At 40.9% G+C, this 15,331-nt stretch overlaps 1 protein-coding gene across 2 annotated transcripts in view; it reads left to right on the top strand.

Moving 5' to 3' along the window:
- The window catches only part of CRHR2 (corticotropin releasing hormone receptor 2), a 242,740-nt gene extending 234,132 nt beyond the window's left edge, over positions 1 to 8,608 (top strand). For both annotated transcript variants that reach the window (XM_075214089.1, XM_075214090.1), the window contains one exon: positions 6,641 to 8,608. In XM_075214089.1, coding sequence (XP_075070190.1) covers positions 6,641 to 6,781 — 141 coding nt within the window. In that variant the 3' untranslated portion in view covers positions 6,782 to 8,608. The remainder of the gene's footprint in view (positions 1 to 6,640) is intronic.
- The last annotated feature ends 6,723 nt before the right edge of the window (positions 8,609 to 15,331 follow it).

Here is a 15,331-nt window from a genome sequence, read left to right as displayed (position 1 = left end):
ACATCCAATACATATGTAGAATGTAAAGTCACAAAAGAATGCACAGGAAAAAAAAACTATTTGATTAATGTCACCTGTTAATAATATATTCATTAAAGACAAAACATAAAAAAGGGCGTCCATGTTTTTTTTACAATAAAATATTTATTAGGATGTTATGAAAGTCTACTGTACATAAAATACATTGTTACAGTTGCTCCTGAATACAGACACATGTTCTAGCTGTAAACACAGCCGTCAGCACTTAGACCAGACCAGTAGTTGGAGCAAGTGATTTGGCTGAAAAACAAGTAGCTGAGATGCCCAAAGCATAAACATAGTCCTTAAAACTTGCCAGGTTCAGGATTCCAGAAATGCAGAATGGTCAGACGAGCCGTGGGTCAGGGTACCAGAAAGGCAGAATAGTCAGACAAGCCATGGGTCAGGGTACCAGAAAGGCAGAATGGTCAGATGAGCCATGGGTTAGGGTACCAGAAATGCAGAATGGTCAGATGAGCCGTTTGTCAGGGTACCAGAAATGCAGAATAGTCAGACAAGCCATGGGTCAGGGTACCAAAAATGCAGAATAGTCAGACAAGCCATGGGTCAGGGTACCAGAAAGGCAGAATGGTCAGACGAGCCATGGGTTAGGGTACCAGAAATGCAGAATAGTCAGACAAGCCGTGGGTCAGGGTACCAGAAATGCAGAATGGTCAGACGAGTCGTGGGTCAGGGTACCAGAAATGCAGAATAGTCAGACAAGCCGTGGGTCAGGGTACCAGAAAGTCATGAGCATGATCAGGAATAGCCGAGGTCAAAAGACAGGTATAATAAGGTGCTGCAATACAGGAACCAGGAATAGCAATGATCCAGAGCTGCCCAACAAGAACTGCCAAAACAATGATTCAGCCAGGACTGATTGCCAAAGGTGAGTATTTATAGACTATTCATCAGCCTTACCAGCTACAGCCGAGTGCTTCTACGACACTTGAACCCCCATAGCGGCCACTTGTGGTGGCAATGCAGAACTGCACCAGTGAGGAGCAGCAGTAGAGAGTCAGAGCAGTAATGTCCAGTTTTGGGCATGCACAGAGTGATATTTAGCATGAAGGAACAATTTGCACCTTGGCAAAAGAATATTGCGTTGCAATAGGGGGTATAAATTTAAAATGTGAGTAGAGATGGGAGGGATAAATTTAAAAGGAACCTCGGAGATATGACAGCATCATGGTTTGTCCAGGTGAAAGTTTGAAGTCTTTTGCTGAATCTGAGCTATAGTTTTTCTGCCAAATGTTTTATTGATCTTAGCTTTGGGAATGCATTCCATTTCTTGGCTCAGTGGGATTTGTCTGACGATCATTAATTGTGTGACACACAGATAATTTACACCAAATAATAAATCTTACTTTAATCTATAATATATCAGCAAGGTGGCAAAGGTTTAATTCTCCATCATCTCCTCGTGCGTCTCTTGTTCTTGTCAGTATCAATTAATGCAGAACTAAAAAGTGAGATATTAATTATGTGCGGTAACTGTTTCCATTGACGTACTGTCTGTTGGGTATTTTATTATTCTAAAGTTTGGGGAGATAAGTATTGTGAGTTAACTATTTCAAATGGGAAAATGGGGACTGTCATGTGAAAATAGGGACAAATGTCACAAGATCCAAAGCCTCAAACCCCTTTAGATGTTCAAGCATATCTGAAGGCCATCTATCTCAGTGATGGGTAACATAACTTTATTTTTTTGGGGGGGAGAGGGAGTGAACTGTTAAGAAAGGACCGCCCTTTGCAACTGTCTCCGGGGTCTATTTATTTAAATGTGGCGATAAGGCTGAGTTGCTATTGCAGCAGTAGAAAATAACATATCACTGCAATCTATAATTAAAATCCCAATGTGTGATGCTCGACTGCCTGGGCAATACTGGCTGGAGCGATAAGGGTTAACTTATCTCCCTTTAATGAATAGACGCCTATAACTGTGTGCATTTTGGGCTCACATGTGTGCCGTTTCTTACAGGTGTGTCCCGATTTCTCCCACTAGAAATCTTTATCGCATTACGCTTATTACTCCTTAATTCAGACACCTGATGCACCAAGGTTAAAAGGACAGATAGGATAAGCTATGACCTAAACTGTAACAGGCTTTTTTATCCTCATTAAATAAATTATCAGTGCTCCTCACAGTAGAGGTAGAAGAAGACACTTAATGATCACGTCTGTGTGTATTACCTTCCCATCCTAAATTGATAACAGTGCTCCTCGCAGTGTCTGTAGACGCTCAGTGAGGTCTTTGTGTATTACGGTTGCATCCTTTTTAAACTGATTAACAGTACTCCTCACAGTGACACAAGGAGGAAGCAGTTAATGATCATGTCAGTGGGCATGACATTTCCATCCACATTAGTTACCGGTGCTCATCATAGTTACTGGAGAAGGAAGCTTGTAGTGGTCTTCTCTTTATGTATGGCTTTCCCATTGAATTTAGTTGATTAACGGTGCTCCTCATAGTGACTCAAGTAGTGCATGTGAAATTATCACCGAACAGCGGAAGTGATTTTGCTTTTTTGATCTCTGTGATTTGGGACTCAGTTTTACCGAAGAAAGACTTGTATATACAATATGTCTGTACTCTGTTTCCTTGGTGTCTTCACCATAACAATTCCCATTAAAGCTTCTAAATGAATATATAGTACATTTTGCATCTCCTTTTCTTGAATGAGGTGGATGTAGCCGAATAAAATCATATTAAATAATAAGATTTAGTAGAGATTGTTGGAACGATGATGTTGAAGACAGAGGATTATGGGACTGTGTTCCGCTTCTGAGCAACATCTGGAAAAGCAGTTTATGCTGCTAAAGTAATTAGTATCTCAGCTTCTAAGGAATAAAATAGAACGCTGCCTCCATTATTATTATTATTGTGGCGGTGGAGAGCTGTAAAGCATATGGTACATGCACGGTTTAAAAATAAATAGCAAACTCTCAAATCAGATCTTTAGGAACACAAGAGTAACAGGAACGAAGCATTTAGAACAAGTCTGTGCTAAAAAAGCAGCCACGGTGATATCAGCATTTTTTTTATTTGTTATTTCAAAAACTGTTATCTACAATACACAAGAAAAAGCAATATAGTGTAATAGCGTTTTTACAAATTAATTAAGGATAGAGGGCCTGATTCATTAAGGATCTTTACTTGAGAAACTTCTTATTTCAGTCTCCTGGACAAAACCATGTTACAATGCAAGGGGTGCAAATAAGTACTCTGTTTTGCACATAAGTTAAATACTGACTGTTTCTTCATGTAGCGCACAAATACTTGATAGTTTATTTGTACACTCAAATTTAAAGTTGATATTTGTGTGCTACATGAAAAAACAGTCAGTATTCAACTTTTGTACAAAACAGAAAACTAGTTTGCACCCCTTGCATTGTAACATGGTTTTGTCCAGGAGACTGAAATAAGAAGTTTCTCAAGTTAAGGTCCTTAATGAATCAGGCCCAGAGTGAATAACATTAAGTGCCTGATTAATTAACATAAAGGCAGATATGTACCGTATTGAGCGTTGAATCGGTCTGCGCCCGACCAGAAACGATCTATACGCCAGAGAAAGCAAATGTATGCGATTCATAATTTAGATCAAAGGACCCTTGCTACAGCCTACGATTTCAACTCGGGGAGGGGACTGGGCGTTTGCACGTAATCAGTGTACAGTAAGGGCGTGCCAGGCTTGAGCGCACTCAGCAGCGTCCGATTCAAGCTTTGGTCATCTCTAACGTAAGTGTTTTTCAGCCGTATCACTTACACCAACTACAGGTCGGGTGTAAGTGCCGATTACTAGTGATGACGGCTGTGTATGCAGCTAGAACATGTGTTTGCTATTAGGAGCAACTGTAAAAATTCATTTTATATAGAGTAGACATTAATAACATCCTGATTTATGTATTTCATTGGGCGGTTAATAAAAAAACATGGTTCAACACGGTTCTTCAAATCCGCTTCTAGTTGAATACGGACGTGCGCACACCCAAATTACGTGCATTTAAATAAAACGCACAATGCATTTGTTTTGCATGCCTTAATGGATCAGGTCCTAAATGCAGAAGTAGAAATATGGTGAACTTAAATGAACGATGTTGAAAGAGAATTATGATTAAGTGGGTATAACAGAGACTTAGCTGAGTGACGGACAACATACCTGTCAGCATTATTGATCTTCCCTCTCGGAGATCCCGGAGGAGATGCCAAGTGACAAGAGACACAAATCAGGGAGGCAGGTATGTGATTCGTTCAACTCTACCAGTCATTTAAAAATGGAGCCGTAAAACCCTCAAATGGCGCAGCTTTTAATTACAGTTCTCGTGCATACTTGCAGTGGTTATTATGCTATTATGTTAAATGTCCTGCGTATGTTCGTAAGTATTATATCTTACAAAAAATGCAGAAAGAATATTGATTTTTATTTTAAGCCTCAGCGTAATTGCATATTTGATGTTGAAAGTGTTCGCAAACCTGAGAAAATGAGCAAAATATTGGATTCATTGCTGTACTTTGAAAAATGAATAGCAATATTCAGATTTCATTACAGCATTCCTAATTCGTTAGCACGTGCATTTATTATTCATCTAAGCTGATTATTAACTGTGGTTGCCTTCGAGGGAATCTACAGAAAACAGCTGATTATTGTCAGCTCTCAGAATTACAATCACTCGGAGGAAGTTACACTCCTCATGGAAATTCATTTGGAAACTTCTAGAACCTAGTTTAAAAAAAGGAATAAAAATCTTTTACTGTTTAGTCCGGTGGCGAGTACAGATGTTTCTGTGAAACAGCGCAAATGTTACTCTTTATTCTGTTGCCTACTCGCGCACAGGATTATTATTATTATTATTATTATTATTATTAACCATACATGCCAACTCTCCCGGAAAGTCCGGGAGACTCCCGAAATTCGGGTCAGTCTCCCGGGCTCCCGGGCAAGCTGGCATTGCTCCCGCATCCCAATCTCACACCGAGAATCGCGTCATTTGAGGGCGGGAGGGGGCGGGACGAGGCCAATCGCGTCATTTTGGCCCCGCCCCCCGAGACGCAAATTACGTTTTTTCGCGAGGGGGGCAAAATGACGCGATTGGTCTCGTCCCGCCCCCTCCTGCCCTCCAGTCACGTCCCCCAAGTTTCCGGGAGTTGGTAAGTATGTTATTAACAACATGTATTTATATAGCAGCAGCATATTCTGTAGCGCTGTACAATTGGGAACAAACAGTAATAAAACAATACTGGGTAATACAGACAGACAGCGAGGTAAGAGGGCCCTGCTCGCCAGCTTACAATCTATAGGACAATGGGAGTCTGATACATGAGGTTAAGACTACGCCTTAAAATTAAACACATATTTCTGTAAACCAGTCACCACCTGATACTTCGATTGAAGAGCAAAACCAAACTTCTGACTTTAGAGTGCCCTTTGCTCCGGTTACATATTGATTTACCCATGCAGTGATCACGTTCCATAGAAATAGGACAAATTAAGGATCTTAACTTGAGAAACTTCTTATTTCAGTCTCCTGGACAAAACCATGTTACAATGCAAGGGGTGCAAATTAGTTTTCTGTTTTACACATAAGTTAAATACTGACTGTTTTCATGTAGCACACAAATACTTGATAGCTTATTTGTACACTGAAATTTAAAGTTGATATTTGTGTGCTACATGAAAAAACAGTCAGTATTTAACTTATGGGCAAAATAGAATATTAATTTGCACCCCTTGCATTGTAACATGGTTTTGTCCACGAGACTGAAATAAGAAGTTTCTCAAGTTAAGATCCTTAATGAATCAGGTCCGTAGTCCAGACACTTGTATTGTATGTCGCTAGGATTGTAGGACCTCAAAGTTTACACTTGACCAGCATCGGTAGGTGGGATTCCCTAATTTTTCCATGGCTCATAATCTTTTCTTAAGGTCACCAAGATGCACAGGTCATTTGCTACGCAGTGAGCAAGCATTTAAACCGTTGTATATGTAGAGGCCTAGGGCGACCGGCTCGGTTTACCATTGTTGCCTAAATACTTTGTCCCACAACTGATGTAGGATGTTGTTGGTGGAGAAGCCAGATATAAGTGAATGTGAATTAAGGATAGAAAGGTGGTTTGTTGGACTTTTTTGCTAAGGTGTCCAGTTATTTTAATTAAGCCCCTGATCTCAGGGGCAAACGCAGGATTTGCAGAGGGGAGTTTCCAAACCACGCCACCAGTGGGCATGACCAGCATGCTTCGGGGCAGGGCTATAATTTTAGACAGTGCTTGGCTGCTCTCCAACACTTCCTATCCCCATAATATACATGGGAATTGCTGCATGCACTACTGTTAGGTGCATTCAACTCTCTCTTTTCGAGCAGAGCCATGTGAAACGGGGGCAGGGTCCAGCCACCTTAATTATACAGTGCCCCAGGCTTGGAGGGGGGTTTCCAGGCACTAGAAACCCCCCCCCCCCTCGGTTTGTCTATGCATCTTTGTACCAATAACGTGCACATTATTAGTTTATAACCTTTATACAGAACACTGTTCTACCTTCACCTAGAAGAGTATGTCATCATAAAGATCCTGCTATTGATTTCCTACAGGAGCTGTGTAAGATAACACGTCTATTTTTCTACCTAGGTTCAATCAGCTGCAAGGAAGAGGTGGCACCGTTGGCAAGACCATCACTCTCTCCGCGTGCGAGTCGCCCGGGCAATGTCCATACCAACATCTCCCACAAGAATCAGCTTTCACAGTATAAAGCAAACGGCGGCCGTCTGAGAGCATGAACACTGCAGACCGCCCAAGCTTTTGTATCTCCCCCCTCTCCCCCTCCCCCAGTTCCGCACTGTGAGATGACTTTACGTGTCGCTGGTCATATATCACCTTTGTACCTGAAGTTTCACGGCAGCGAGATGACCAATGCGTTGGAAAAGTATTGAGAACAAAGGACCTGACGCCGAGTCTACACGATACTGGATTCTGTATCGTAAGCACAAGATGCCGCGGTGGAAGAGCTATTGATTTTTATTTAAACTATGTAAGTGGATGAATGATTGGACTGAATTTACCTTTTCAGAGTGTGTTTTTGGGCAGAAGATAGTTGAAATATTACGGATTTTCATGGAATTTTTTGGAATAAGCAGTTTTCAGATGTTTCGGTCACCATCAAGGATCGGCAAATCCTTTGTCTCCCTTGTGCAAAATTCACTTTCTGTATCAAGGGTTCAGAAGAGTGACGTATATTTATTGTTGCTACCACAAAGCAGCAATGTTGTAGGATAGGATATTTTATTTAAGATGTCATCAGAAACTGATGTTAAGGAGAACATGTGGAAGTTTCATGTACATAAAGTAATAATGTTATTGATGTTTTCATTTTTCTACAAAAAAAAAAATGTATATCCTCTAGCTGATAATAAGAGGGTTTGAAACTTATTGTAATTCGGTTTTCTGCAGCCTTTAATGCATCAAATATCTGCAGGAGGCTCCAGCAGACAGCTTTATTCCAATATCTTACAGCCCCCTTCCTATTTAGAACCCACGGACACAGTTTTGGTGCAGTTAACGTTGCAGATTACGCAACAGATTTAAATGCCCTTTTCAGCCCTAAGGCAACAGAAGCAGAGATACAAAATTATTTGCAAGCAAAATAGATAGATATACATTAAAATTGGAAGCAGATGTGTTTTTATAAATAATTATATGAAGCAAAAATGTGCACAACGTTATGGTACCACAATTTCCCACCTAACTGTGGGAGTCAAAACTTAACATCGTCGCCATGCCTATACTAATGGCTCCTGTCTGAGGAACCCAACATAAGGGACGTGTGTCTGACACATCAGTTTGTGTGCTAAGGTGACTAACAGGTGGATCCTCATCAGGGGAGAGACTTTTCAAACCTACAAAGGAAAAGTGGAGGTGTTGCCCATAGCAACCAATCAGATTCTAGCTATCATTTATTTAGTACGTTCTAGGAAATGATAGCTAGAATCTGATTGGTTGCTATGGGCAACACCTACATTTTTCCTTTTTGGAAGGTTTTGATAAATCTGCCCCAGGTGTCCCCCAATCCCCTCTATCAATTTACCTAGAGATGGCCATTAGGTGAACCTGACCCAAAGGTCAGCCAATCAGCTCAGTATTAGCTAGTAACTCTAGTATCACTGAGGTACTGAGCGATATCATTGGTTCCTAATGAATTGATGCTCATGAAAATTGGTGACACCAACAAAATGGCTGCCTCCACTGATAGCAAACAACAGGAACACTTTAAAAAGGTACTCATAAGAGAGCAGGCAGTTCTCCCAGAGAGAACTGCTTCCTAAAGCCCCTCCCAGCCCATTAAACACTGAACGGCAGGGGTGCGATGATGGGAATTGTGCCATCTTGCCCTTGACATTCATTTTTTACTGAGGTGGGAGGAGACTGATGTCACATTTGCCCCGCCCACTTGATGACATGATTCAATCAATAGCTGGCCGAATTGGCTCTGGTCAAGTTGGTTCAGGGGTGTGGCCAGGTACGGCCCGGTTGATAAAAATTCTATTAGTACATTATAATAAAATGGATATAAATGGTATATTGTGTATTATTCAGGGGGGGGGGGGTGGTAAAACTTTACTGATGGAGAGGAGCACTAGTCAGTATCAAAGCAGTGTAAAGCAAAATTAAAGAATGTTTATAATAAAGTTTTTTCCCAGACCAAATAGAAATTTGAACCAGTGTATCCTCAATTACTAATCCCTGCATACAACATGCAGTCTATATAGCCTAGGTCTTCAACCTGTGATACATGTACCCCATGGAGTACGTCAGATAGATTTACAGAGTATGTCAGTCTGTTAATTATAACTGAAAATAAATTAGAAATTTAAATGCACTTGGTATAAACTGACATATATTGTGGGGTAACTAAATATACAGTATTCAAAGTGTAGGCTATATGTAGTTATTTAAAACTAAATTTTAACAATAATGCACACACTGAAATAACTTTCAGAATGTCCCATTGTGTTCTCACACGGTACAATAATGTTGTGCACATTGGTTCATTAAAGTTGACCTATCAGTCCTTCCTAACATCACAATGCTGTGGGTCTTATCTATTTCACACATTTTGTTATGTTACCTCTGTGTTCTTGTTAATGAATCTGCCTAACGAGACAGATAGCTTTAATATTAAGCTGGGTGCACACTAATGCAATCGTTACTACAATTGCAATTTCTGTAACGGTTTTCCCAACGGCTGAAAGTCCCGATGATCATGCAGATTCCTGATACACACCTACACGATTTACCGTCATATCTGAGATCTTCATCTCTCATAACCATCTGCTGAAAAGATTGTGACTCAGTACACTGTACAGATATCTGCCTACACTGCTGGTGGTGAGTGCGTGCACACTGCCACATTTGCCCGACATCGCTCCAACGTTGATCGTGATTTTTAGGAAGTTTATAAAACCAAATCAAACGATGCCATGTGTTTTGGCACAATTAAACATGTTCGAGGGAACGTACACACTAATGTAATATCTGACCCAATGGTCGTTTATCACGCAATCTCCATGATAATTGCATCAGTGTACACCCAGCTTTAGATAGGCAGTAATTTGGGATCCCAGATGGCCTTTCTGCTAGTTGGGGTACAGGAATCTCCTATAAATTCTCTCACCAATAAACCGCACCTAGGCGACCTCTCAGAACATAGATCTGTATTTGTGTTTACAGGAGAAGTTTCTAAAATATGATGTCAAATCCGACTTATTTTCTATTACTTATCAGACAATCTGTGTAATATCTGGCATCACACAATGGGGGGTTAGAAGATATACACATAGGAGGTACTTTGTGAAAGTGTAACTAAGAATGTTCCTATAAACTATGATGGAGCAACAATGCAGTTTTACACCATTTATTCTATTAAAAACTTTTATATAGGATTTTACATCAACATCCCTTTTTTTGTCCATTCTTAGTCCATAAAGAAATAGTTTTGTTGAGTATTTTTTGATTCTCCTCAGACAAAATGGTTTCCTCATTTTTAAAGTGAGCGCTGATTCATACAGAGAAATGTACATAAAGATCACTACCTAACATGCGTTCTATAGAAATGATCTTTTATGGCGTTATCTAAGCCCCTCCCACTTTCATTCATTACAATAGTAGAGATGGAGGTTTACAATGTTCTAGAATATGAAGTCTAAAAGGAAGAACAAAATTCCGTTTTATAGATTATTCCCCAATATTCTAGTATAAAAACATCTCAGGTGTAATTGGCTGAGAAAGGCATTGATATAAGTGCCTTCTATCAGCTGAGTAGCAGCGATGTACCAGTCAAACACAAGACTTGCCTTATTGCATTTAGAAAAGAATGCTAGTGTAACCTAAAGAGTTTTTTTTGTGAATAAGAGTTTTAGAATCAAAAAAAGTAACTGGGATAATTTTTTAATCATTAAAGAAATGTAAAATCCCTGTACAAATGCTCTTTTGTGTCACGTGCCGACTTTTGAGCAATTCCATCCAGGTTTGTCCCAGAAGGGAGGGGGGGGGGGGCAAGTGGCAAGCGAGGGGTGGGGGGGAAGGCGGTGTGAAGTGTTGGGCATCTATTTTGCACCCCCCCCTGTTCCTGGTGCAATGCCTCAATCATGTTATCACACCAGGGAAGGGGACAAACTGACGGGATCGATCAAGGTTCACATCCAGTCTACTGGGTGCTGGAACATGGCCTGGTCTTCTGGGAGTCCGGGAGACCTACCTGAAATTTGGGAGTCTCCCGGACATTGTAGGAGAGGGGGCAAGTATGGTTTACATTGAATTTGCAGGGGCGCAAAACTTTTGCAATGGTTGATGGGAAAATATAGGCAGATCAGTGGGCTTGTCTTGCTATGTACGGATTAGGCGCACTTGTAAACCAGCTTTTGTACTAAGTTGAAAAATGAATATTAATTTTAAGAAATTATTTAAAATATGTTAAAGGGTGCAGAGGACACATTTACAGGGGAATCACAGGAGACTTTTTTCTCCCTGAAAAATACTTTATTTCTCTGTAATTTCTGAGATTCTAGAAATCAAATCTGTTCCCTCTGCAGGGGCAGGATTTGTAGAGGAGGGTTTCCACACCAAGCCGCCAGTGGGCGTGGCCAGCGTGCATGTGGGCGTGGGTATAATTTTAGACAGTGCTTGGCTGCTCTCCAACTCTTCCTATCCCCATAATATACATGGGTAATGCTCATGCACTACTGTTAGGTGCACGCAGCTCTCCCTTTTCAAGCAGAGCTGTGTGAAGCGGGGGCAGGGTCCAGCCACCTCAATTATACTGTGCCCCAGGCTTGGAGGCGGGTTTCCAGGCACTAGGAAAAAAAACCTCGGTTTGCCTATGCACTGCTTATAACAGGATGCATTTTCAGTTGTACTTCTGCAGGAACAGTCATTTGTAGGAGCTGCAAAAAAACGATTAGGACATTAATGAGGATTAACAGAGCAGCATTTTAGGAGATAAGTGGAAAAGTTTAAAACAATGAAGGGATTGTTTCTACAGTGGTATTAAATTGCTTTGACTATTTTACCGTTTACACAGTTTTCAGTTTTATCCGTCAACCCGCAAAAACTTAGGGGCAGAGTTTATTGGGTTGTTCCCAAAGGCTATAGAGTGGGCAGGTGCTTTGGTTCCGAGTAGGCGCTCTTGGGCACAATATGGGCATGGGCGGAGCTTTGCATAGCCGGGCATCATACCAAAATTTTAAGCAGGGACTCAGCTGAACTCTGGAAAATAGTAGAGCGGTTGCCTCTAATGAGCATACATGGCCAGCATGCAGGGGTGCATATTGGGGGGGAGCAGATATAAAGCACCCTTGCTCTGGCCTTTTTGGGGGCACTGGCTTGTCTGTGTAGTGGGAGGAGCCACAAACCTGGTATGATCACACCTCCCTCATTGGCTAGTCTTCTTGGCGGCCTGGGGGTGGGTGTGGGGACCTCGGAGGGAGGGGTAACCTAGTGTTGTGGGGCCCCTTCACCTACAGGCTCCGTAGTATCCACACATTGTAGTTTCGCCAGTGACTGTGGCCCTACAGTTTCAGCCTTTTACCAATGACTCTTATTGCTAATACTATTGTTACTTTTAAATGTTTTTAGTCAATTTTTCCCCAAAGAGGTAGAAAGAAACGGTCATTAAAATGCAAATGTTTCTGATCAATTTCTAATTCTTGTTTTATCTCCCTCTGAAAAAAAAAAAAATGTCCAGTGATTTTCATGTTTATTTATTGACGTTCCTCTTTGTTATTGCTCTGTAGTGTTGTTCATGTTGGCTTACAAAACACCTAGAAAGTAAAAAATAGAATCTCATGTAGGCGACTGATAATCGTATCACAACATTTGTACCAGAGTGACAGTTTCACATGAATATTTATTAGTGTTTATGAAATTTGCAGCTCAGCAGTGACAATTCAATTTGTTTGTTGCCTTCTACAAAGTGTGCTTGGTCTGGCCACATCTGTGGCTCCGGCCTCCCCAATATTTTTTCTACTTTATTTATCTTCTTTCGTAAGCAAAAAAAATGCATTTGTTCTACAAAATAAAATAAAAAGAGCTTTATTTATTAAAAATGTGATTTAAAATGTTTCCGGTCTCTTTAGAAGTCTTTTATTTCTATAGTGTCATCACATGTTGTATAATCAGAGAACTTTCATTATCATCCAAACTGCCAACATGGACCAGTCATTCTCTAATTTAATGTGTTTGACTTATACACAACCATTGCTTTGGCTGAAACAAAGTTTGTCACATTTTTTGGGGGAGACATAAGTACAGCTGGGCACACACTATTGCATTTTACTAAAGATGCGATTTCTGTAACGATTTTGCCAACGACTGAAAGTACCGATGAGCATGCTGATTCACGGTGCTAAGTGGTTAGTACTTCTGCCTTACAGCACTGGAGTCATAAGTTCAATTCCCGACGATGGCCTTATCTGTGTGGAGTTTGTATGTTCTCTCCGTGTTTGCGTGGGTTTCCTCCGGGTGCTCCGGTTTCCTCCCACACTCCAAAAACATACTAGTAGGTTAATTGGCTGCTATTAAATTGACCCTAGTCTGTGTGTCTGTCTGTCTGTGTGTGTGTTAGGGAATTTAGACTGTAAGCCCCAATGGGGCAGGGACTGATGTGAGTGAGTTCTCTGTACAGTGCTGCGGAATTAGTGGCGCTATATAAATCACTGGTGGTGATGATGATGATGATGATGATGTGTACACACTTACACAATTTACCTTCAGATCTGTGATCTTCACCTCTCATAACCATCTGCTGAAAGGATCGTGACTCTGTACACTCTACAGAGATCTCCCTACGTTGCTGGTCGTGAGTGTGTACACACTCCCACATTTGCCCGACATCGTTCCATCGTCGATTGTGTTTTTTAGGAAGATTCTAAATCCAAATGAACAGATAAGGTGCGCTTTGGTACGATAAAACATGATCGCCACACACTAATGCGATATCTGACCAAACAGTTGTTTACTGTGTATTCTGCACGATAATTGCGTAGGTGTGCACCCAGCTTAACTGACAGTCAAAACATTAACCTTGATATTGTGGCTTCCCAATAGGGCTTCAGTTATATGGGATGAACAGACATACCGACTAGTGATAGTGACAGTGCAGAATAAAAGTTTTTTTTTATCTATCATTCCATTGTAAAAAAGACAGTAAATTAGACAGTGCTTGGCTGTTCTCCAACTCTTCCTATCCCTATAATATATATGGGCAATACTGCATGAACCACTGCTAGGTACACGCAGCTCTCCCTATACAGTGCACCAGGCTTGCAGGGGGGGTTTCCGGGCACTAGGACCCCCTTCTCGGTTTGACCATGTTGGTTGCAGGAAATTGCACCACCAACAGTGGTCTATGAGTCCACTTACCCCCTATAGTTCTGCCACCTATCCTATGCCTAGAGTTGATGAGCTGATAGAACAATTGATGAAAGCAGGTTCCCTTCACTGGCAAAGGGACGACAATGATCTCGATACCAGGCTCATTTTCTCAGTACACAGTGCTGCCATTTGGTTTGCATGGGACTCCAGCCACAATCTAAAGAATGGGGGATCTTCTTGCTGTTACGCCAGGACACACCTGGATGATGTCAGACCGGGAGCCTGAAATTGAACCTGAATCGATTTGCAGCAGGTTTAACTACTAAAACCCTCCAAACAAACTATTGGTCAAGCCAAATACACGGCCAATTAAATCACTAGGTGACTAGTTAAACCACAAGGTCTAAACGTAAAATGCAGACACACTTGGCCAAGAACCATGACTGGCAGGTTAGGACATTTATGGGGATAAAAAGCCGTTATAAGAGAGTTATCTCTCGTTATCTCCAGCGTTGCAACTATTGACACATGTTCAGTTTACGTCTGCTATAAATCAGGCCATATGTGTAAACTTTATATTAAATTCTAAGCCACAACATATATAGGCCTCCGCTTAATTTCAGGTTTCTGTCCAAGGGCCTGATTCATTAAGAAAAGTAAAAATTTGAGTAAGTTTTCTCCTGGACAAAACCATGTTACAATGCAAGGGGTGAAAATTAGTTTTCTATTTTGCACATAAGTTAAATACTGACTGTTTTTTCATGTAGCACATTAATATCAACTTTAAATTTCAGTCTACAAATAAGCTATCAAGTATTTGTGTGCTACATGAAAAAAACAGTCAGTATTTAACTTATGTGCAAAACAGAATACTAATTTGCACCCCTTGCATTGTAACATGGTTTTGTCCAGGAGACTGAAATAAGAGGTTTCTTAAGTTAAGATCCTGAATGAATCAGGCCCCCAGACAGCATCTCCTGCATGTCACTGCCATTTTTTAAAAAGCTAGTTGATTGTGTGAGAAAAACAGGGAATATGATGGAATTCTCCCTGCTGTAATGCAGTCACAATATTGGTGGCATTATGGCATTATCACAAATGACATAACCCCAGGAGAGTCCAAGCAGTATAAGCCATGTTGCAATGACATCCCTTAGTTTTTTAAACAAGTTTTTATCGGTATGCCTCTTAGTGTAGCCGGTGATACACAAATGTAGGATACCACTTTGTATTTGCAACAGGATGAGGGGGATATTTATGTAGCTGACGACGGCGCTAATGAGGTTGTTGATGAGGATGATGATGAGGATGATGTTGTTTGTGTAAGTCCTGCACCAGTGGAAGCCGTTCTTGCCAGTGATAACAAGAAGGCCATTGTCATGTCTGGGCATAAGACCAAAAAATCCACCTTATCTGTGTAATTACTTTTACCCAATCCTGACAACAGTTGTCTAG

This window comes from Mixophyes fleayi, chromosome 5, assembly GCF_038048845.1.
Source record: "Mixophyes fleayi isolate aMixFle1 chromosome 5, aMixFle1.hap1, whole genome shotgun sequence".
Classification (NCBI taxonomy): Eukaryota; Metazoa; Chordata; class Amphibia; order Anura; family Limnodynastidae; genus Mixophyes; species Mixophyes fleayi.
Note: the sequence above shows the minus strand (reverse complement) of the source record. Positions and strands in the feature narration are given on the sequence as shown.